This window comes from Hypanus sabinus, unplaced genomic scaffold (assembly GCF_030144855.1).
Source record: "Hypanus sabinus isolate sHypSab1 unplaced genomic scaffold, sHypSab1.hap1 scaffold_1591, whole genome shotgun sequence".
Lineage (NCBI taxonomy): Eukaryota > Metazoa > Chordata > Chondrichthyes > Myliobatiformes > Dasyatidae > Hypanus > Hypanus sabinus.
Window position 1 is genome coordinate 1 of NW_026779670.1, and position 24,473 is coordinate 24,473.

The 24,473-nt window shown below is 61.8% G+C and overlaps 1 protein-coding gene across 1 annotated transcript in view; it reads left to right on the forward strand.

The window, feature by feature from the left end:
- Positions 1 to 9,142: 9,142 nt before the first annotated feature.
- Positions 9,143 to 24,473, forward strand: part of LOC132387173 (lysine-specific demethylase 2B-like) — a 64,005-nt gene continuing 48,674 nt past the window's right edge. The window contains exons 1-4 of the mRNA XM_059959520.1: positions 9,143 to 9,340; positions 17,901 to 18,007; positions 20,582 to 20,675; positions 20,794 to 20,947. Coding sequence (XP_059815503.1) covers positions 9,185 to 9,340; positions 17,901 to 18,007; positions 20,582 to 20,675; positions 20,794 to 20,947 — 511 coding nt within the window. The 5' untranslated portion in view covers positions 9,143 to 9,184. The remainder of the gene's footprint in view (positions 9,341 to 17,900; positions 18,008 to 20,581; positions 20,676 to 20,793; positions 20,948 to 24,473) is intronic.

Below are 24,473 nucleotides of genomic sequence, written 5' to 3' on the forward strand. Positions count from 1 at the left end.
CGCCCTCCTCCTGTCACTCATCACCACCCCCCCAACCTCCTCCTGTCACACATCACCGTCCCTCCCCACCCTCCTCCTGTCACACATCACCGTCCCTCCTCTCCCTCCTCCTGTCACTCATCGCCGTCCCTCCTCGCCCCTCCTCCTGTCACTCATCGCTGTCCCTCATCGCCCTCCTCCTGTCACTCATCGCCGTCCCTCCCCACCCTCCTCCTGTCACTCATCGCCGTCCCTCCCCACCCTCCTCCTGTCACTCATCACAGTCCCTCCTCGCCCTCCTCCTGTCACTCATCACCGTCCCTCCTCCCCTCCTGTCACTCATCACCGTCCCTCCTCACCCTCCTCCTGTCACTCATCACCACCCCCCCAACCTCCTCCTGTCACTCATCACCGTCACTCCCCACCCCTCCTCCTTTCACTCACCACCGTCCCTCCCCACCCTCCTCCTGTCACTCATCACCGTCCCTCCTCTCCCTCCTCCTGTCACTCATCGCCGTCCCTACTCGCCCTCCTCCTGTCACTCATCGCCGTCCCTCATCGCCCTCCTCCTGTCACTCATCGCCGTCTCTCCCCACCCTCCTCCTGTCACTCATCACCGTCCCTCCCCACCCTCCTCCTGTCACTCATCACAGTCCCTCCTCGCCCTCCTCCTGTCACTCATCACCGTCCCTCCTCACCCTCCTCCTGTCACTCATCACCCATCCCTCCTCGCCCTCCTCCTGTCACTCATCACCGTCCCTCCTCTCCCTCCTCCTGTCACTCATCACCACCCCCCCAACCTCCTCCTTTCACTCATCACCGTCCCTCCCCACCCTCCTCCTGTCACACATCACCGTCCCTCCTCTCCTCCTCCTGTCACTCATCGCCGTCCCTCCTCGCCCTCCTCCTGTCACTCATCGCTGTCCCTCATCGCCCTCCTCCTGTCACTCATCGCCGTCCCTCCCCACCCTCCTCCTGTCACTCATCACCGTCCCTCCCCACCCTCCTCCTGTCACTCATCACAGTCCCTCCTCGCCCTCCTCCTGTCACTCATCACCGTCCCTCCTCACCTCCTGTCACTCATCACCGTCCCTCCTCACCCTCCTCCTGTCACTCATCACCACCCCCCCAACCTCCTCCTGTCACTCATCACCGTCACTCCCCACCCTCCTCCTTTCACTCACCACCGTCCCTCCCCACCCTCCTCCTGTCACTCATCACCGTCCCTCCTCTCCCTCCTCCTGTCACTCATCGCCGTCCCTACTCGCCCTCCTCCTGTCACTCATCGCCGTCCCTCATCGCCCTCCTCCTGTCACTCATCGCCGTCTCTCCCCACCCTCCTCCTGTCACTCATCACCGTCCCTCCCCACCCTCCTCCTGTCACTCATCACAGTCCCTCCTCGCCCTCCTCCTGTCACTCATCACCGTCCCTCCTCACCCTCCTCCTGTCACTCATCACCATCCCTCCTCGCCCTCCTCCTGTCACTCATCACCGTCCCTCCTTGCCCTCCTCCTGTCACTCATCGCCGTCCCACCTCGCCCTCTTCCTGTCACTCGCCATCCCTCCTCGCCCTCCTCCTGTCACTCATCGCTGTCCCTCATTGCCCTCCTCCTGTCACTCATCGCCGTCCCTCCCCACCCTCCTCCTGTCACTCATCACCGTCCCTCCCCACCCTCCTCCTGTCACTCATCACAGTCCCTCCTCGCCCTCCTCCTGTCACTCATCAACGTCCCTCCTCGCCCTCCTCCTGTCACTCATCACCGTCCCTCCTCACCCTCCTCCTGTCACTCATCACCGTCCCTCCTCACCCTCCTCCTGTCACTCATCACCGTCCCTCCCCACCCTCCTCCTTTCACTCATCACCGTCCCTCCCCACCCCTCCTCCTATCACTCATCACCGTCCCTCCCCACCCTGCTCCTGTCACTCATCACCGTCCCTCCCCACCCTCCTCCTGTCACTCATCACCGTCCCTCCCCACCCTCCTCCTGTCAGTCATCACCGTCCCTCCCCACCCTCCTGTCACTCATCACCGTCCCTCCTCACCCTCCTCCTGTCACTCATCACCGTCCCTCCCCACCATCCTCCTGTCACTCATCACCATCCCTCCCCACCCTCCTCCTGTCACTGATCACCATCCCTCCCCCACCCTCCTCCTGTCACTCCATCACCGTCCCTCCTCGCCCTCCTCCTGTCACTCATCACCGTCCCTCCTCGCCCTCCTCCTGTCACTCATCACCACCCCCCCCCAACCTCCTCCTGTCACTCATCACCGTCCCTCCCCACCCTCCTCCTTTCACTCACCACCGTCCCTCCCCACCCTCCTCCTGTCACTCATCACCGTCCCTCCTCGCCCTCCTCCTGTCACTCATCGCCGTCCCTCATCACCCTCCTCCTGTCACTCATCGCCGTCTCTCCCCACCCTCCTCCTGTCACTCATCACAGTCCCTCCCCACCCTCCTCCTGTCACTCATCACAGTCCCTCGTCGCCCTCCTCCTGTCACTCATCACCGTCCCTCCTCACCCTCCTGCTGTCACTCATCACCGTCCCTCCTCACCCTCCTCCTGTAACTCATCACCACCCCCCCAACCTCCTCCTGTCACTCATCACCGTCCCTCCTCTCTTTCCTCCTGTCACTCATCGCCGTCCCTCCTCGCCTCTTCCTGTCACTCGCCATCCCTCCTCGCCCTCCTCCTGTTACTCATCGCTGTCCCTCATCGCCCTCCTCCTGTCACTCATCGCCGTCCCTCCCCACCCTCCTCCTGTCACTCATCAGTCCCTCCTCGCCCTCCTCCTGTCACTCATCACCGTCCCTCCTCACCCTCCTCCTGTCACTCATCACCGGTCCCTCCTCACCCTCCTCCTGTCACTCATCACCGTCCCTCCTCACCCTCCTCCTGTCACTCATCACCGTCCCTCCTCACCCTCCTCCTGTCACTCATCGTCCCTACCCACCCTCCTCCTTTCACTCATCACCGTCCCTCCCCACCCTCCTCCTATCACTCATCACCGTCCCTCCCCACCCTCCTCCTGTCACTCATCACCGTCCCCTCCCCACCCTCCTCCTGTCACTCATCACAGTCCCTCCTCGCCCTCCTCCTGTCACTCATCACCGTCCCTCTCTCGCCCTGCTCCTGTCACTCATCACCGTCCCTCCTCGCCCTGCTCCTGTCACTCATCACCGTCCCTCCTCACCCTCCTGTCACTCATCACCGTCCCTCCTCACCCTCCTGTCACTCATCACCGTCCCTCCCCCACCCTCCTCCTGTCACTCATCACCGTCCCTCCTCACCCTCCTCCTGTCACTCATCACCGTCCCTCCTCACCCTCCTCCTGTCACTCATCACCGTCCCTCCCCACCCTCCTCCTTTCACTCATCACCGTCCCTCCCCACCCTCCTCCTGTCACTCATCACCGTCCCTCCCCACCCTCCTCCTGTCACTCATCACCGTCCCTCCCCACCCTCCTGTCACTCATCACCGTCCCTCCTCACCCTCCTCCTGTCACTCCTCACCGTCCGTCCCCACCATCCTCCTGTCACTCATCACCGTCCCTTCCCACCCTCCTCCTGTCACTCATCACCGTCCCTCCCCACCCTCCTGTCACTCATCACCGTCCCTCCTCACCCTCCTCCTGTCACTCATCACCGTCCCTCCCCACCATCCTCCTCTCACTCCTCACCGTCCCTCCTCGCCCTCCTCCTGTCACTCATCACCGTCCCACCCTGCCCTCCTCCTGTCACTCCCTCACCGTCCCTCCCCACCCTCCTCTTGTCACTCATCACCTTCCCCTCCCCACCCTCCTCCTGTCACTCATTACCGTCCCTCCTCACCCTCCTCCTGTCACTCATCACCGACCCTCCCCACCCTCCTCCTGTCACTCATCACCGTCCCTCCCCAACCTCCTCCTGTCACTCATCACCGTCCCTCCCCACCCTCCTCCTGTCACTCATCACCGTCCCTCCCCACCCTCCTCCTGTCACTCATCACCGTCCCTCCCCACCCTCCTCCTGTCACTCATCACCGTCCCTCCTCGCCCTCCTCCTGTCACTCATCACCGTCCCTCCTCACCCTCCTCCTGTCACTCATCACCACCCCCCAACCTCCTCCTGTCACTCATCACCGTCCCTCCTCACCCTCCTCCTGTCACTCATCACCACCCCCCCAACCTCCTCCTGTCACTCATCACCGTCACTCCCCACCCTCCTCCTTTCACTCACCACCGTCCCTCCCCACCCTCCTCCTGTCACTCATCACCGTCCCTCCTCTCCTCCTCCTGTCACTCATCGCCGTCACTCCTCTCCCTCCTCCTGTCACTCATCGCCGTCCCTCCTCGCCCTCCTCCTGTCACTCATCACCATCCCTCCTCACCCTCCTCCTGTCACTCATCACCATCCCTCCTCACCCTCCTCCTGTCACTCATCACCACCCCCCCAACCTCATCCTTTCACTCACCACCGTCCCTCCCCACCCTCCTCCTGTCACTCATCACCGTCCCTCCTCTCCCTCCTCCTGTCACTCATCGCCGTCCCTCCTCGCCCTCCTCCTGTCACTCATCACCACCCCCCCCAACCTCCTCCTTTCACTCATCACCGTCCCTCCCCACCCTCCTCCTGTCACACATCACCGTCCCTCCTCTCCCTCCTCCCGTCACTCATCGCCGTCCCTCCTCGCCCTCCTCCTGTCACTCATCGCTGTCCCTCATCGCCCTCCTCCTGTCACTCATCGCCGTCCCTCCCCCACCCTCCTCCTGTCACTCATCGCCGTCCCTCCCCACCCTCCTCCTGTCACTCATCACAGTCCCTCCTCGCCCCTCCTCCTGTCACTCATCACCGTCCCTCCTCACCTCCTGTCACTCATCACCGTCCCACCTCACCCTCCTCCTGTCACTCATCACCACCCCCCCAACCTCCTCCTGTCACTCATCACCGTCACTCCCCCACCCTCCTCCTTTCACTCACCACCGTCCCTCCCCACCCTCCTCCTGTCACTCATCACCGTCCCTCCTCTCCCTCCTCCTGTCACTCATCGCCGTCCCTACTCGCCCTCCTCCTGTCACTCATCGCCGTCCCTCATCGCCCTCCTCCTGTCACTCATCGCCGTCTCTCCCCACCCTCCTCCTGTCACTCATCACCGTCCCTCCCCACCCTCCTCCTGTCACTCATCACAGTCCCTCCTCGCCCTCCTCCTGTCACTCATCACCGTCCCTCCTCACCCTCCTCCTGTCACTCATCACCATCCCTCCTCGCCCTCCTCCTGTCACTCATCACCGTCCCTCCTCGCCCTCCTCCTGTCACTCATCACCACCCCCCCAACCTCCTCCTTTCACTCATCACCGTCCCTCCCCACCCTCCTCCTGTCACACATCACCGTCCCTCCTCTCCCTCCTCCTGTCACTCATCGCCGTCCCTCCTCGCCCTCCTCCTGTCACTCATCGCTGTCCCTCATCGCCCTCCTCCTGTCACTCATCGCCGTCCCTCCCCACCCTCCTCCTGTCACTCATCACCGTCCCTCCCCACCCTCCTCCTGTCACTCATCACAGTCCCTCCTCGCCCTCCTCCTGTCACTCATCACCGTCCCTCCTCACCTCCTGTCACTCATCACCGTCCCTCCTCACCCTCCTCCTGTCACTCATCACCACCCCCCCAACCTCCTCCTGTCACTCATCACCGTCACTCCCCACCCTCCTCCTTTCACTCACCACCGTCCCTCCCCACCCTCCTCCTGTCACTCATCACCGTCCCTCCTCTCCCTCCTCCTGTCACTCATCGCCGTCCCTACTCGCCCTCCTCCTGTCACTCATCGCCGTCCCTCATCGCCCTCCTCCTGTCACTCATCGCCGTCTCTCCCCACCCTCCTCCTGTCACTCATCACCGTCCCTCCCCACCCCTCCTCCTGTCACTCATCACAGTCCCTCCTCGCCCTCCTCCTGTCACTCATCACCGTCCCTCCTCACCCTCCTCCTGTCACTCATCACCATCCCTCCTCGCCCTCCTCCTGTCACTCATCACCGTCCCTCCTTGCCCTCCTCCTGTCACTCATCGCCGTCCCACCTCGCCCTCTTCCTGTCACTCGCCATCCCTCCTCGCCCTCCTCCTGTCACTCATCGCTGTCCCTCATTGCCCTCCTCCTGTCACTCATCGCCGTCCCTCCCCCACCCTCCTCCTGTCACTCATCACCGTCCCTCCCCCACCCTCCTCCTGTCACTCATCACAGTCCCTCCTCGCCCTCCTCCTGTCACTCATCAACGTCCCTCCTCGCCCTCCTCCTGTCACTCATCACCGTCCCTCCTCACCCTCCTCCTGTCACTCATCACCGTCCCTCCTCACCCTCCTCCTGTCACTCATCACCGTCCCTCCCCACCCTCCTCCTTTCACTCATCACCGTCCCTCCCCACCCTCCTCCTATCACTCATCACCGTCCCTCCCCACCCTGCTCCTGTCACTCATCACCGTCCCTCCCCACCCTCCTCCTGTCACTCATCACCGTCCCTCCCCACCCTCCTCCTGTCAGTCATCACCGTCCCTCCCCACCCTCCTGTCACTCATCACCGTCCCTCCTCACCCTCCTCCTGTCACTCATCACCGTCCCTCCCCACCATCCTCCTGTCACTCCTCACCGTCCCTCCTCGCCCTCCTCCTGTCACTCATCACCGTCCCGCCCCACACTCCTCCTGTCACTCATCACAGTCCCTCCTCGCCCTCCTCCTGTCACTCATCACCGTCCCTCCTCACCCTCCTCCTGTCACTCCTCACCGTCCCTCCTCGCCCTCCTCCTGTCACTCATCACCGTCCCGCCCCACACTCCTCCTGTCACTCATCACAGTCCCTCCTCGCCCTCCTCCTGTCACTCATCACCGTCCCTCCCCACCCTCCTCCTGTCACTCATCACCACCCCCCCAACCTCCTCCTGTCACTCATCACCACCCCCCCAACCTCCTCCTGTCACTCATCACCATCCCTCCCCACCCTCCTCCTGTCACTGATCACCATCCCTCCCCACCCTCCTCCTGTCACTCATCACCGTCCCTCCTCGCCCTCCTCCTGTCACTCATCACCAACCCCCCACCCTCCTCCTGTCAGTCATCACCGTCCCTCCCCACCCTCCTGTCACTCATCACCGTCCCTCCTCACCCTCCTCCTGTCACTCATCACCGTCCGTCCCCACCATCCTCCTGTCACTCCTCACCGTCCCTCCTCGCCCTCCTCCTGTCACTCATCACCGTCCTGCCCCACACTCCTCCTGTCACTCATCACAGTCCCTCCTCGCCCTCCTCCTGTCACTCATCACAGTCCCTCCTCGCCCTCCTCCTGTCACTCATCACCGTCCCTCCTCACCCTCCTCCTGTCACTCCTCACCGTCCCTCCTCGCCCTCCTCCTGTCACTCATCACCGTCCCGCCCCACACTCCTCCTGTCACTCATCACAGTCCCTCCTCGCCCTCCTCCTGTCACTCATCACCGTCCCTCCCCACCCTCCTCCTGTCACTCATCACCACCCCCCCAACCTCCTCCTGTCACTCATCACCACCCCCCCAACCTCCTCCTGTCACTCATCACCATCCCTCCCCACCCTCCTCCTGTCACTGATCACCATCCCTCCCCACCCTCCTCCTGTCACTCATCACCGTCCCTCCTCGCCCACCTCCTGTCACTCATCACCACCCCCCCAACCTCCTCCTGTCACTCATCACCGTCCCTCCCCACCCTCCTCCTTTCACTCACCACCGTCCATCCCCACCCTCCTCCTGTCACTCATCACCGTCTCTCCTCGCCCTCCTGCTGTCACTCATCGCCGTCCCTCCTCGCACTCCTCCTGTCACTCATCGCCGTCCCTCATCGCCCTCCTCCTGTCACTCATCGCCGTCCCTCCCCACCCTCCTCCTGTCACTCATCACCGTCCCTCCCCACCCTCCTCCTGTCACTCATCACAGTCCCTCCTCGCCCTCCTCCTGTCACTCATCACCGTCCCTCCTCACCCTCCTCCTGTCACTCATCACCATCCCTCCTCGCCCTCCTCCTGTCACTCATCACCACCCCCCCAACCTCCTCCTGTCACTCATCACCATCCCTCCCCACCCTCCTCCTGTCACTCATCGCCGTCCCTCCTCACCCTCCTCCTGTCACTCATCACCGTCCCTCCTCACCCTCCTCCTGTCACTCATCACCGTCCCTCCCCACCCTCCTCCTGTCACTCATCACCACCCCCCCCAACCTCCTCCTGTCACTCATCACCGTCACTCCCCACCCTCCTCCTGTCACTCATCACCGTCCCTCCCCACCCTCCTCCTGTCACTCATCACCGTCCCTCCTCACCCTCCTCCTGTCACTGATCACCATCCCTCCCCATCCTCCTCCTGTCACTCATCACCGTCCCTCCTCGCCCTCCTCCTGTCACTCATCACCACCCCCCCAACCTCCTCCTGTCACTCATCACCGTCCCTCCCCACCCTCCTCCTTTCACTCACCACCGTCCCTCCCCACGCCTCCTCCTGTCACTCATCACCACCCCCCCCAACCTCCTCCTGTCACTCATCACCGTCCCTCCCCACCCTCCTCCTGTCACTCATCACCGTCCCTCCTCCCCCTCCTCCTGTTACTCATCACCGTCCCGCCCTGCCCTCCTCCTGTCACTCATCGCCGTCCCTCCCCACCCTCCTCCTGTCACTCATCACCGTCCCTCCCCACCCTCCTCCTGTCACTCATCACCGTCCCTCCTCCCCCTCCTCCTGTTACTCATCACCGTCCCGCCCTGCCCTCCTCCTGTCACTCATCACCGTCCCTCCCCACCCTCCTCCTGTCACTCATCACCGTCCCTCCCCACCCTCCTCCTGTCACTCATCACCGTCCCTCCTCGCCCTCCTCCTGTCACTCATCACCACCCCCCACCCTCCTCCTGTCACTCATCACCGTCCCTCCTCGCCCTCCTCCTGTCACTCATCACCGTCCCTCCTCGCCCTCCTCCTGTCACTCATCACCGTCACTCCCCACCCTCCTCCTGTCACTCATCACCGTCCCTCCCCACCCTCCTGTCTCTCATCACCGTCCCTCCCCACCCTCCTTCTGTCACTCATCACCGTCCCGCCAGTCGCTCATCTTCTTGACCCTGGCCCGCCCCAGTTCGTTCCCTGCCCGGTTCCTGGCCCCTCGAAGCAGACCTTAACTCTGTCTGTCCTCGTTGCCAGGGAGCCGGCGTCTTGTTGATGTGATGGACGTCAACACGCAGAAGGGAATCGAGATGACGATGGCGCAGTGGGTGAAGTACTACGAGACGCCGGCTGAAGAGCGGGAGAAGCTGTACAACGTCATCAGCCTCGAGTTCAGCCACACCAAGCTGGAGAACATCGTGCAGAGGCCTGCCACGGTGAGAATTCGTCAGTCTCCAGCGCTGTCCGTCTCCCTCTCCCTCATCGCCCCACTCTCTCTCCCTGTGCCGACTCTCCCCCATCGCCCCACTCTCTCTCCCTGTGCCGACTCTCCCCCATCACCCCCTCTCTCCCTGTGTCGACTGTCCCCCATCACCCCCCCTCTCTCCCTGTGTCGACTGTCCCCCATCACCCCCTCTCTCCCGCATCGCCCCACTCTCTCTCCCTGTGCCGACTATCCCCCATCACCCCCCATCTCCCTGTGTCGACTGTCCCCCATCACCCCCCCTCTCTCCCTGTGTCGACTGTCCCCCATCACCCCCTCTCTCCCGCATCGCCCCACTCTCTCTCCCTGTGCCGACTATCCCCCATCACCCCCCATCTCCCTGTGTCGACTCTCACCCATCACCCCCCCTCTCTCTCCCTGTGCCGACTCTCCCCCATCACCCCCTCTCTCCCTGTGTCGACTGTCCCCCATCACCCCCTCTCTCCCTGTGTCGACTGTCCCCCATCACCCCCCCTCTCTCCCTGTGTCGACTGTCCCCCATCACCCCCTCTCTCCCGCATCGCCCCACTCTCTCTCCCTGTGCCGACTATCCCCCATCACCCCCCATCTCCCTGTGTCGACTCTCACCCATCACCCCCACTCTCTCTCCCTGTGCCGACTCTCCCCCATCACCCCCCCTCTCCCTGTGTCGACTGTCCCCCATCACCCCCCCTCTCTCCCTGTGTCGACTGTCCCCCATCACCCCCCCTCTCCCTGTGTCGACTGTCCCCCATCACCCCCCCTCTCTCCCTGTGTCGACTGTCCCCATCACCCCCTCTCTCTCCCTGTGTCGACTGTCCCCCATCACCCCCCCTCTCTCCCTGTGTCGACTGTCCCCCATCACCCCCCCTCTCTCCCTGTGTCGACTGTCCCCCATCACCCCCTCTCTCCCGCATCGCCCCACTCTCTCTCCCTGTGCCGACTCTCCCGCATCGCCCCACTCTCTCTCCCTGTGCCGACTATCCCCCATCACCCCCCCATCTCCCTGTGTCGACTCTCACCCATCACCCCCCCTCTCTCTCCCTGTGCCGACTCTCCCCCATCACCCCCTCTCTCCCTGTGTCGACTGTCCCCCATCACCCCCTCTCTCCCTGTGTCGACTGTCCCCCATCACCCCCCCCTCTCTCCCTGTGCCAACGCTCCCCCATCGCACCCCCCTCTCCCCGTGCCAATTCGCAGCCTCGCCCTCTCTCTCTCTCCCTGTGCCAACCCTCCCCATCGCCCCCCCCGCTCCCCGTGCAGACTCTCCCCCATTGACCCCTCTCTTTCTGTCGCAGTGCCAACTCTCCCCCATCACCCCCTCTCTCCCTGTGCCGACTTTCCCCCATCACCCCCTCTCTCCCTGTGCCAACTCTCACCCTTGCCCTCTCTCTCTCCCTGTGCCAACTCTTCCCATTGACCCCTCTCTATCCCAGTGCGGACTCTCCCCCATCGCCCCGCTCTCTCTCTCCCTGTGCCAACTCTCCCCATTGACCCCTCTCTTTCTGTCGCTGTGCCAACTCTCCCCCTCTCCCTCTCTCCCTGTGCCGACTTTCCCCCATCACCCCCTCTCTCCCTGTGCCAACTCTCACCCTCACCCTCTCTCTCTCCCTGTGCCAACTCTCCCCATTGCCCCCTCTCTATCCCATTGCGGACTCTCACCCATCGCCCCCCCCCCTCTCTCCCTGTGCCGACTGTCCCCATTGACCCCTCTCTATCCCAGTGCGGACTCTCCCCCATCGCCCCACTCTCTCTCTCCCTGTGCCAACTCTCCCCATTGACCCCTCTCTTTCTGTCGCTGTGCCAACTCTCCCCCTCTCCCTCTCTCTCCGTGCCAACTATCCCACGCCCCCTCTATCTCTCCCTGTGCCAACTCTCCCACATCACCCCCTCTCTCCCTGTGCCGACTTTCCCCCATCACCCCCTCTCTCCCTGTGCCAACTCTCACCCTTGCCCTCTCTCTCTCCCTGTGCCGACTCTCCCCCATTGCCCCCTCTCTCTCCCCGTGTCGACTCTCCCCCATCGCCCCACTCTCTCTCTCCCTGTGCCAACTCTCCCCATTGACCCCTCTCTTTCTGTCGCTGTGCCAACTCTCCCCCTCTCCCTCTCTCCCTGTGCCGACTTTCCCCCATCACCCCCTCTCTCCCTGTGCCAACTCTCACCCTCACCCTCTCTCCCTGTGCCAACTCTCCCCATTGCCCCCCTCTCTATCCCATTGCGGACTCTCACCCATCGCCCCCCCCCTCTCCCTGTGCCGACTGTCCCCCATCACCCCCCCTCTCTCTCTCCCCGTGCCGACTCTCCCCCATCGCCCCCCTCTCTCTCTCCCTGTGTCGACTCTCCCCTGTCGCCCCCCATTTCGCTCCGTGCCGACTGTCCCCAGTCGCCCCCCTCTCCCCGTGCCAACTCTCCCCCATCGCCCCCTCTCTCTCTATCCCCGTGCCAACTCTCCCAATCACCCCCCTCTCTCTCCCTGTGTCGACTCTCCCCTATCGCCCCCTCTCTCTCTATCCCCGTGCCAACTCTCCCCCATCACCCCCCTCTCTCTCCCTGTGTCGACTCGCCCCTATCGCCCCCACTCTCTATCCCCGTGTCGACTCTCCCCCATCGCCCCCCCCTCTCTCCCCGTGCTGAATCTAACCAGTCGCCCCCCTCTCCCTGTGCCAACTCTCCCCCATCACCCCCCTCTCTCTCTCCCTGTGTCGACTCTCCCCTATCGCCCCCACTCTCTATCCCCGTGCCGACTCTCTCCCATCGCCCCCCTCTCTCCCCGTGCTGAATCTCCCCAGTCGCCATCCCTCTCCCCGTGCCAACTCTCCCCCATCACCCCCCTCTCTCTCTCCCTGTGTCGACTCTCCCCTATCGACCCCCTTCTCTCTCCCCATCACCCCCCCTCTCTCTCCCTGTGTCGACTCTCCCCTATCGCCCCCCCTCTCTCCCCGTGCCGACTTCCCCATCGCCCCCTTCTCTCTCTCCCCGTGCCGAATCTCCCCAGTCGGCCCCTCTATTTCCCTGTGCCAACTCTCCCCCTCGCCCTCTCTCTCTCCCCGTGCCGACTCTCCCACATCGCCCCACTCTCTCTCCCTGTGTCGACTATCCCCCATCACCCCCCCTCTCTCCCTGTGCCAACGCTCCCCCATCGCACCCCCCTCTCCCCGTGCCAATTCGCAGCCTCGCCCTCTCTCTCTCTCCCTGTGCCAACCCTCCCCATCGCCCCCCCCGCTCCCCGTGCAGACTCTCCCCCATTGACCCCTCTCTTTCTGTCGCAGTGCCAACTCTCCCCCATCACCCCCCTCTCTCCCTGTGCCGACTTTCCCCCATCACCCCCTCTCTCCCTGTGCCAACTCTCACCCTCGCCCTCTCTCTCTCCCTGTGCCAACTCTCACCCTCGCCCTCTCTCTCTCCCTGTGCCAACTCTCCCACATCACCCCCTCTCTCCCTGTGCCAACTCTCACCCTTGCCCTCTCTCTCTCCCTGTGCCGACTCTCCCCCATTGCCCCCTCTCTCTCTCCCCGTGTCGACTCTCCCCCATCGCCCCACTCTCTCTCTCCCTGTGCCAACTCTCCCCATTGACCCCTCTCTTTCTGTCGCTGTGCCAACTCTCCCCCTCTCCCTCTCTCTCCGTGCCAACTATCCCACGCCCCCTCTATCTCTCCCTGTGCCAACTCTCCCACATCACCCCCTCTCTCCCTGTGCCAACTCTCACCCTTGCCCTCTCTCTCTCCCTGTGCCGACTCTCCCCCATTGCCCCCTCTCTCTCTCCCCGTGTCGACTCTCCCCCATCGCCCCACTCTCTCTCTCCCTGTGCCAACTCTCCCCATTGACCCCTCTCTTTCTGTCGCTGTGCCAACTCTCCCCCTCTCCCTCTCTCTCCGTGCCAACTATCCCACGCCCCCTCTATCTCTCCCTGTGCCAACTCTCCCACATCACCCCCTCTCTCCCTGTGCCAACTCTCACCCTTGCCCTCTCTCTCTCCCTGTGCCGACTCTCCCCCATTGCCCCCTCTCTCTCTCCCCGTGTCGACTCTCCCCCATCGCCCCACTCTCTCTCTCCCTGTGCCAACTCTCCCCATTGACCCCTCTCTTTCTGTCGCTGTGCCAACTCTCCCCCTCTCCCTCTCTCTCCGTGCCAACTATCCCACGCCCCCTCTATCTCTCCCTGTGCCAACTCTCCCACATCACCCCCTCTCTCCCTGTGCCAACTCTCACCCTTGCCCTCTCTCTCTCCCTGTGACGACTCTCCCCCATTGCCCCCTCTCTCTCTCCCCATGTCGACTCTCCCCCATCGCCCCACTCTCTCTCTCCCTGTGCCAACTCTCCCCATTGACCCCTCTCTTTCTGTCGCTGTGCCAACTCTCCCCCTCTCCCTCTCTCCCTGTGCCGACTTTCCCCCATCACCCCCTCTCTCCCTGTGCCAACTCTCACCCTCGCCCTCTCTCTCTCCCTGTGCCAACTCTCCCCATTGCCCCCTCTCTATCCCATTGCGGACTCTCACCCATCGCCCCCCCTCTCTCTCCCTGTGCCGACTGTCCCCATCACCCCCATATCTCTCCCCACCAACTCTCCCCCATCGCCCCCTCTCTCTCTCCCCGTGCCGGCTCTCCCCCATCGCCCCCTCTCTCTCTCCCCGTGCCAACTGTCGCCATCACCCCCCTATCTCTCCCTGCCAACTCTTCCCCCATCGCCCCCTCTCTCTCTCCCCGTGCCGGCTCTCCCCCATCGCCCCCTCTCTCTCTCCCTGTGTCGACTCTCCCCTATCACCCCCCCTCTCTCACCCTGTGCCAACGCTCCCCCATCGCACCCCCCTCTCCCCGTGCCAACTCGCACCCTCGCCCTCTCTCTCTCTCCCTGTGCCAACCCTCCCCATTGCCCCCTCTCTATCCCAGTGCGGACTCTCCCCCATCGCCTCCCCTGCTCCCCGTGCAGACTCTCCCCCATTGACCCCTCTCTTTCTGTCGCTGTGCCAACTCTCCCCCTCTCCCTCTCTCTCCCTGTGCCGACTATCCCCCATCACCCTCTCTCTCCCATCACCCTCTCTCTCCCTGTGCCGACTTTCCCCCATCACCCCCTCTCTCCGTGTCGACTCTCCCCCATCACCCCCCCTCTCTCCCTGTGTCGACTCTCACCCATCACCCCCCCTCTCTCTCCCTGTGCCGACTCTCCCCCATCGCCCCCCCTCTCCCTGTGTCGACTCTCACCCATCACCCCCCCTCTCTCTCCCTGTGCCAACGCTCCCCCATCGCACCCCCCTCTCCCGATGCCAATTCGCAGCCTCGCCCTCTCTCTCTCCCTGTGCCAACCCTCCCCATCGCCCCCCCCGCTCCCCGTGCAGACTCTCCCCCATTGACCCCTCTCTTTCTGTCGCAGTGCCAACTCTCCCCCATCACCCCCTCTCTCCCTGTGCCGACTATCCCCCATCACCCCCTCTCTCCCTGTGCCGACTTTCCCCCATCACCCCCTCTCTCCCTGTGCCAACTCTCCCCCTCTCCCTCTCTCTCCCTGTGCCGACTATCCCCCATCACCCTCTCTCTCCCATCACCCTCTCTCTCCCTGTGCCGACTTTCCCCCATCACCCTCTCTCTCCCTGTGTCGACTCTCCCCTATCGCCCCCTCTCTCTCTATCCCCGTGCCAACTCTCCCCCATCACCCCCCTCTCTCTCCCTGTGTCGACTCGCCCCTATCGCCCCCACTCTCTATCCCCGTGCCGACTCTCTCCCATCGCCCCCCTCTCTCCCCGTGCTGAATCTCCCCAGTTGCCATCCCTCTCCCCGTGCCAACTCTCCCCCATCAACCCCCTCTCTCTCTCCCTGTGTCGACTCTCCCCTATCGACCCCCTTCTCTCTCCCCATCACCCCCCCTCTCTCTCCCTGTGTCGACTCTCCCCTATCGCCCCCCCTCTCTCCCCGTGCCGACTTCCCCATCGCCCCCTTCTCTCTCTCCCCGTGCCGAATCTCCCCAGTCGGCCCCTCTATTTCCCTGTGCCAACTCTCCCCCTCGCCCTCTCTCTCTCCCCGTGCCGACTCTCCCACATCGCCCCACTCTCTCTCCCTGTGTCGACTATCCCCCATCACCCCCCCTCTCTCCCTGTGCCAACGCTCCCCCATCGCACCCCCCTCTCCCCGTGCCAATTCGCAGCCTCGCCCTCTCTCTCTCTCCCTGTGCCAACCCTCCCCATCGCCCCCCCCCGCTCCCCGTGCAGACTCTCCCCCATTGACCCCTCTCTTTCTGTCGCAGTGCCAACTCTCCCCCATCACCCCCTCTCTCCCTGTGCCGACTTTCCCCCATCACCCCCTCTCTCCCTGTGCCAACTCTCACCCTCGCCCTCTCTCTCTCCCTGTGCCAACTCTCCCCATTGACACCTCTCTTTCTGTCGCTGTGCCAACTCTCCCCCTCTCCCTCTCTCTCCGTGCCAACTATCCCACGCCCCCCTCTATCTCCTCCCTGTGCCAACTCTCCCACATCACCCCCTCTCTCCCTGTGCCAACTCTCACCCTTGCCCTCTCTCTCTCTCCCTGTGCCGACTCTCCCCCATTGCCCCCTCTCTCTCTCCCCGTGTCGACTCTCCCCCATCGCCCCACTCTCTCTCTCCCTGTGCCAACTCTCCCCATTGACCCCTCTCTTTCTGTCGCTGTGCCAACTCTCCCCCTCTCCCTCTCTCTCCGTGCCAACTATCCCACGCCCCCTCTATCTCTCCCTGTGCCAACTCTCCCACATCACCCCCTCTCTCCCTGTGCCAACTCTCACCCTTGCCCTCTCTCTCTCCCTGTGACGACTCTCCCCCATTGCCCCCTCTCTCTCTCCCATGTCGACTCTCCCCCATCGCCCCCTCTACTCTCTCTCTCCCTGTGCCAACTCTCCCCATTGACCCCTCTCTTTCTGTCGCTGTGCCAACTCTCCCCCTCTCCCTCTCTCCCTGTGCCGACTTTCCCCCATCACCCCCTCTCTCCCTGTGCCAACTCTCACCCTCGCCCTCTCTCTCTCCCTGTGCCAACTCTCCCCATTGCCCCCTCTCTATCCCATTGCGGACTCTCACCCATCGCCCCCCCTCTCTCTCCCTGTGCCGACTGTCCCCATCACCCCCATATCTCTCCCCGCCAACTCTCCCCCATCGCCCCCTCTCTCTCTCTCCCCGTGCCGGCTCTCCCCCATCGCCCCCTCTCTCTCTCCCCGTGCCAACTGTCGCCATCACCCCCCTATCTCTCCCTGCCAACTCTTCCCCCATCGCCCCCTCTCTCTCTCCCCGTGCCGGCTCTCCCCCATCGCCCCCTCTCTCTCTCCCTGTGTCGACTCTCCCCTATCACCCCCCCTGTGCCAACGCTCCCCCATCGCACCCCCCTCTCCCCGTGCCAACTCGCACCCTCGCCCTCTCTCTCTCTCCCTGTGCCAACCCTCCCCATTGCCCCCTCTCTATCCCAGTGCGGACTCTCCCCCATCGCCTCCCCTGCTCCCCGTGCAGACTCTCCCCCATTGACCCCTCTCTTTCTGTCGCTGTGCCAACTCTCCCCCTCTCCCTCTCTCTCCCTGTGCCGACTATCCCCCATCACCCTCTCTCTCCCATCACCCTCTCTCTCCCTGTGCCGACTTTCCCCCATCACCCCCTCTCTCCGTGTCGACTCTCCCCCATCACCCCCTCTCTCCCTGTGCCAAATCTCACCCTCGCCCTCTCTCTCTCCCTGTGCCGACTCTCCCCCATCACCCCCCCTCTCCCTGTGCCGACTCTCCCCCATCACCCCCCTCTCTCCCTGTGTCGACTCTCACCCATCACCCCCCCTCTCTCTCCCTGTGCCGACTCTCCCCCATCGCCCCCCCTCTCCCTGTGTCGACTCTCACCCATCACCCCCCCTCTCTCTCCCTGTGCCAACGCTCCCCCATCGCACCCCCCTCTCCCGATGCCAATTCGCAGCCTCGCCCTCTCTCTCTCCCTGTGCCAACCCTCCCCATCGCCCCCCCCCGCTCCCCGTGCAGACTCTCCCCCATTGACCCCTCTCTTTCTGTCGCAGTGCCAACTCTCCCCCATCACCCCCTCTCTCCCTGTGTCGACTCTCCCCCATCACCCCCTCTCTCCCTGTGCCGACTATCCCCCATCACCCCCTCTCTCCCTGTGCCGACTTTCCCCCATCACCCCCCTCTCTCCCTGTGCCAACTCTCACCCTCGCCCTCTCTCTCTCCCTGTGCCAACTCTCCCCATTGACCCCTCTCTTTCTGTCGCTGTGCCAACTCTCCCCTCTCCCTCTCTCTCCGTGCCAACTATCCCACATCACCCCCTCTCTCCCTGTGCCAACTCTCACCCTTGCCCTCTCTCTCTCCCTGTGCCGACTCTCCCCCATTGCCGCCTCTCTCTCTCCCCGTGTCGACTCTCCCCCATCGCCCCACTCTCTCTCTCCCTGTGCCAACTCTCCCCCTCGGCCGCTCTCTCTCTCTCCTTGTGCCAACTCTCCCCCTCGCCCTCTCTCTCTCTCCCTTTGCCAACTCTACCCCATTGCCCCCCCTTTCTCTCTCCCTGTGCCGACTGCCGCGCTCTCTCCCCCCACCCAGGTTGACCTGGTGGACTGGGTGGACAATATCTGGCCCCGTCATCTGAAGGAGAGACAGACGGACTCCACCAACGCCATCATCGAGATGAAATACCCCAAAGTTCGCAAGTGAGTCGCGGGTGATCACGAGGGGGGACGTGCACAGTCCTTTCCCCCAGGGTCGGGAATCAAGATCCGGAGGGCTCGGGTTTAAGGTGAGAGGGGGGGAACGAGGTTTAATAGGGGACCCGAGGTTGGTCCATCTGTGGAAGGAGCTGCCGGAGGAAATGCTCGAGGTGTGTGTGAGTGCGTGTGTGTGTTTGTCAGGAACTCGTGCCTATCAGTACCCGTGTCTCAGTTTGACTGTGGACTCTGTGTGTCTGTGCCCTCACACCTCAGCAGGGTTGCCCCTGTTCCCGCCCCCGCCTGCCCGCCCTTCACACACACCTGACGTCTCCCTGGTGCTTTCCTGAGAGCCGTGCGGAGCGGAGGGTGAGGAGGATCGAGGGATTTCCCTCTGGCCCCCGGCAGAGGGGCAGCAGGATCCCGGCCGTGTACCGGAACCTCCCCGGAGCGGGGCGCGGGGCCGGGCTTGGGGCAGCCGCTTCCAGACACCGGCGGATCGGGTCCCGGCTGGCCCCAGACAGGCAGGAGACGGCGTCTACAGAAGGGAGGCCAGAGGCCAGGGGGCGGCTGGAGGGGGCAGAGAGGAGGGTACATTAACGACACTCGGACAGGGACACGGATAGGAAAGGTTTAGAGGGATACGGGTGGTCCGTCTGTGGGAAGAGCTGCCAAAGTGGTCGAGGCAGTTACATTAACTACACTCGGACAGGGACACGGAGAGGAAAGGTTTAGAGGGATACGGGTGGTCCGTCTGTGGAAGGAGCTGCCGGAGGAAGTGGTCGAGGCAGGTACATTAACGACACTCGGACAGAGACACGGATAGGAAAGGTTTAGAGGGATACGGGTGGTCCGTAGGTGGAAGGAGCTGCCGGAGGAAGTGGTCGAGGCAGGTACATTAACGACACTCGGACAGAGACATGGATAGGAAAGGTTTAGAGGGATACGGGTGGTCCGTCTGTGGAAGGAACTGCCAGAGGAAGTGGTCGAGGCAGGTACATTAACGACTCTCGGACAGGGACACGGAGAGGAAAGGTTCAGAGGGATACGGGTGGTCCGTCTGTGGGAAGAGCTGCCAGAGGAAGTGGTCGAGGCAGGTACATTAACGACACTCGGACAGGGACACGGATAGGAAAGGTTTAGAGGGATACGGGTGGTCCGTCTGTGGAAGGAACTGCCAGAGGAAGTGGTCGAGGCAGGTACATTAACGACACTCGGACAGGGACACGGAGAGGAAAGGTTTAGAGGGATACGGGTGGTCCGTCTGTGGAAGGAGCTGCCGGAGGAAGTGGTCGAGGCAGGTACATTAACGACACTCGGACAGAGACACGGATAGGAAAGGTTTAGAGGGATACGGGTGGTCCGTAGGTGGAAGGAGCTGCCGGAGGAAGTGGTCGAGGCAGGTACATTAACTACACTCGGACAGGGACACGGAGAGGAAAGGTTTAGAGGGATACGTGTGGTCCGTCTGTGGAAGGAGCTGCCGGAGGAAGTGGTCGATGCAGGTACATTAACGACACTCGGACAGAGACACGGATAGGAAAGGTTTAGAGGGATACGGGTGGTCCGTAGGTGGAAGGAGCTGCCGGAGGAAGTGGTCGAGGCAGGTACATTAACGACACTCGGACAGAGACACGGATAGGAAAGGTTTAGAGGGATACGGGTGGTCCGTCTGTGGAAGGAACTGCCAGAGGAAGTGGTCGAGGCAGGTACATTAACGACACTCGGACAGGGACACGGAGAGGAAAGGTTCAGAGGGATACGGGTAGTCCGTCTGTGGAAGGAGCTGCCGGAGGAAGTGGTCGAGGCAGGTACATTAACGACACTCGGACAGGGACATGGATAGGAAAGGTTTAGAGGGATACGGGTGGTCCGTCTGTGGAAGGAGCTGCCGGAGGAAGTGGTCGAGTCGGGTACATTAACGACACTCGGGCAGGGACACGGATAGGAAAGGTTCAGAGGGATACGGGTGGTCCGTCTGTGGAAGGAGCTGCCGGGGGAAGTGGTCGAGGCAGGTACATTAACGACACTCGGACAGGGACACGGATAGGAAAGGTTTAGAGGGATACGGGTGGTCCGTCTGTGGAAGGAGCTGCCGGAGGAAGTGGTCGAGGCAGGTACATTAACGACACTCGGACAGGGACACGGATAGGAAAGGTTTAGAGGGATACGGGTGGTCCGTCTGTGGAAGGAGCTGCCGGAGGAAGTGGTCGAGGCAGGTACATTAACAACACTCGGACAGGGACACGGATTGGAAAGGTTTAGAGGGATACGGGTGGTCCGTCTGTGGAAGGAGCTGCCGGAGGAAGTGGTCGAGGCAGGTACATTAACAACACTCGGACAGGGACACGGATTGGAAAGGTTTAGAGGGATACGGGTGGTCCGTCTGTGGAAGGAGCTGCCGGAGGAAGTGGTCGAGGCGGGTACATTAACGACACTCGGACAGGGACACGGAGAGATTATAGAGAGAGATGGGGCAAACATGGACGGGCGGCTGTGACGGCATCAGGGTAATGGATAGGAAATACTCGGTTGAGCGAGGATTGCCCACGGCCCGTGTGTGTCTTCCCTCTCGGACAGGTACTGCCTGATGAGCGTGCGAGGCTGTTACACAGACTTCCACATCGATTTCGGAGGCACCTCGGTGTGGTATCACATCCACAGAGGGGGCAAGGTGAGTTCAACCCTAACCCTAACCCTCCCCGTCCCCTCCTCCCCGCCAGCTGTGCCTCCCCCGCTCTGACGTCGCTGTTGTTGTGTCCCCACCCTCCATTCCTCCTCCTCCTACACAGATCTTCTGGCTCATACCCCCCACCCCTCTGAACCTGGAGATCTACGAGAGCTGGGTGCTGTCCGGCAAGCAGGGAGACATCTTCCTGGGAGACAAGGTGGAGAAGTGTCAGCGCATCGAACTCAAGCAGGGTTACACGTTCCTGATCCCCTCCGGTAGGTGGATTTCTGATCCCGTGCCTCCTTCCGTCGCCCCTCGATGTCTGTGACACCCCCCACTGTCTCCGATTCCCCCCCCCGCCTGCCGTCTCCGCCCCACCCCCCGAGGGTGCAGAGGAGATTGACCAGGACGCTGCCTGGATTAGAGAGGGTGCAGAGGAGATTGACCAGGATGCTGCCTGGATTAGAGATGGTGCAGAGGAGATTGACCAGGATGCTGCCTGGATTAGAGAGGGTGCAGAGGAGATTGACCAGGACGCTGCCTGGATTAGAGAGGGTGCAGAGGAGATTGACCAGGATGCTGCCTGGATTAGAGAGGGTGCAGAGGAGATTGACCAGGACTCTGCCTGGATTAGAGAGGGTGCAGTGGAGATTGACCAGGATGCTGCCTGGATTAGAGATGGTGCAGAGGAGATTGACCAGGATGCTGCCTGGATTAGAGAGGGTGCAGAGGAGATTGACCAGGACGCTGCCTGTATTAGAGAGGGTACAGAGGAGATTGACCAGGATGCTGCCTGGATTAGAGAGGGTGCAGAGGAGATTGACCAGGATGCTGCCTGGATTAGAGAGGGTGCAGAGAAGATTCACCAGAACGCTGCCTGGATTAGAGAGGGTGCAGAGGAGATTCACCAGAACGCTGTCTGGATTAGAGAGGGTGCAGAGGAGATTCACCAGGATGCTGTCTGGATTAGAGAGGGTGCAGAGGAGATTGACCAGGATGCTGCCTGGATTAGAGAGGGTACAGAGGAGATTGACCAGGATGCTGCCTGGATTAGAGAGGGTGCAGAGGAGATTGACCAGGATGCTGCCTGGATTAGAGAGGGTGCAGAGGAGATTGACCAGGATGCTGCCTGGATTAGAGAGGGTACAGAGGAGATTGACCAGGATGCTGCCTGGATTAGAGAGGGTGCAGAGGAGATTGACCAGGATGCTGCCTGGATTAGAGAGGGTGCAGAGGAGATCGACCAGGATGCTGCCTGGATTAGAGAGGGTGCAGAGGAGATTGACCAGGATGCTGCCTGGATTAGAGAGGGTGCACAGGAGATTGACCAGGACGCTGCCTGGATTAGAGAGGGTGCAGAGGAGATTGACCAGGACGCTGCCTGGATTAGAGAGGGTGCAGAGGAGATTGACCAGGATGCTGCCTGGATTAGAGATGGTGCAGAGGAGATTGACCAGGATGCTGCCTGGATTAGAGAGGGTGCAGAGGAGATTGACCAGGACGCTGCCTGGATTAGAGAGGGTGCAGAGGAGATTGACCAGGATGCTGCCTGGATTAGAGAGGGCGCAGAGGAGATTGACCAGGACTCTGCCTGGATTAGAGAGGGTGCAGTGGAGATTGACCAGGATGCTGCCTGGATTAGAGAGGGTGCAGAGGAGATTGACCAGGACGCTGCCTGTATTAGAGAGGGTACAGAGGAGATTGACCAGGATGCTGCCTGGATTAGAGAGGGTGCAGAGGAGATTGACCAGGATGCTGCCTGGATTAGAGAGGGTGCAGAGAAGATTCACCAGAACGCTGCCTGGATTAGAGAGGGTGCAGAGGAGATTCACCAGAACGCTGTCTGGATTAGAGAGGGTGCAGAGGAGATTCACCAGGATGCTGCCTGGATTAGAGAGGGTGCAGAGGAGATTGACCAGGATGCTGCCTGGATTAGAGAGGGTGCAGAGGAGATTGACCAGGATGCTGCCTGGATTAGAGAGGGTGCAGAGGAGATTGACCAGGATGCTGTCTGGATTGGAGAGGGTGCAGAGGAGATTGACCAGGACGCTGCCTGGATTAGAGAGGGTGCAGAGGAGATTGACCAGGATGCTGCCTGGATTAGAGAGGGTGCAGAGGAGATTGACCAGGACTCTGCCTGGATTAGAGAGGGTGCAGAAAAGATTGACCAAGATGCTGCCTGGATTAGAGAGGGTGCAGAGGAGATTGACCAGGATGCTGCCTGGATTAGAGAGGGTGCAGAGGAGATTGACCAGGATGCTGCCTGGATTAGAGAGGGTGCAGAGGAGATTGACCAGGATGCTGCCTGGATTAGAGAGGGTTTAGAGGAGATTGATCAGGATGCTGCCTGGATTAGAGAGGGTGCAGAGGAGATTGACCAGGATGCTGCCTGGATTAGAGAGGGTGCAGAGGAGATTGACCAGGATGCTGCCTGGATTAGAGAGGGTGCAGAGGAGATTGACAAGGACACTGCCTGGATTAGAGAGGGTGCAGAGGAGATTGACCAGGATGCTGTCTGGATTGGAGAGGGTGCAGAGGAGATTGACCAGGACGCTGCCTGGATTAGAGAGGGTGCAGAGGAGATTGACCAGGATGCTGCCTGGATTAGAGAGGGTGCAGAGGAGATTGACCAGGACTCTGCCTGGATTAGAGAGGGTGCAGAAAAGATTGACCAAGATGCTGCCTGGATTAGAGAGGGTGCAGAGGAGATTGACCAGGATGCTGCCTGGATTAGAGAGGGTGCAGAGGAGATTGACCAGGATGCTGCCTGGATTAGAGAGGGTGCAGAGGAGATTGACCAGGATGCTGCCTGGATTAGAGAGGGTTTAGAGGAGATTGATCAGGATGCTGCCTGGATTAGAGAGGGTGCAGAGGAGATTGACCAGGATGCTGCCTGGATTAGAGAGGGTGCAGAGGAGATTGACCAGGATGCTGCCTGGATTAGAGAGGGTGCAGAGGAGATTGACAAGGACACTGCCTGGATTAGAGAGGGTGCAGAGGAGATTGACCAGGATGCTGTCTGGATTAGAGAGGGTGCAGAGGAGATTGACAAGGACACTGCCTGGATTAGAGAGGGTGCAGAGGAGATTGACCAGGATGCTGCCTGGATTAGAGAGGGTGCAGAGGAGATTGACCAGGACTCTGCCTGGATTAGAGAGGGTGCAGTGGAGATTGACCAGGATGCTGCCTGGATTAGAGATGGTGCAGAGGAGATTGACCAGGATGCTGCCTGGATTAGAGAGGGTGCAGAGGAGATTGACCAGGACGCTGCCTGTATTAGAGAGGGTACAGAGGAGATTGACCAGGATGCTGCCTGGATTAGAGAGGGTGCAGAGGAGATTGACCAGGATGCTGCCTGGATTAGAGAGGGTGCAGAGAAGATTCACCAGAACGCTGCCTGGATTAGAGAGGGTGCAGAGGAGATTCACCAGAACGCTGTCTGGATTAGAGAGGGTGCAGAGGAGATTCACCAGGATGCTGCCTGGATTAGAGAGGGTGCAGAGGAGATTGACCAGGATGCTGCCTGGATTAGAGAGGGTGCAGAGGAGATTGACCAGGATGCTGCCTGGATTAGAGAGGGTGCAGAGGAGATTGACCAGGATGCTGTCTGGATTGGAGAGGGTGCAGAGGAGATTGACCAGGACGCTGCCTGGATTAGAGAGGGTGCAGAGGAGATTGACCAGGATGCTGCCTGGATTAGAGAGGGTGCAGAGGAGATTGACCAGGACTCTGCCTGGATTAGAGAGGGTGCAGAAAAGATTGACCAAGATGCTGCCTGGATTAGAGAGGGTGCAGAGGAGA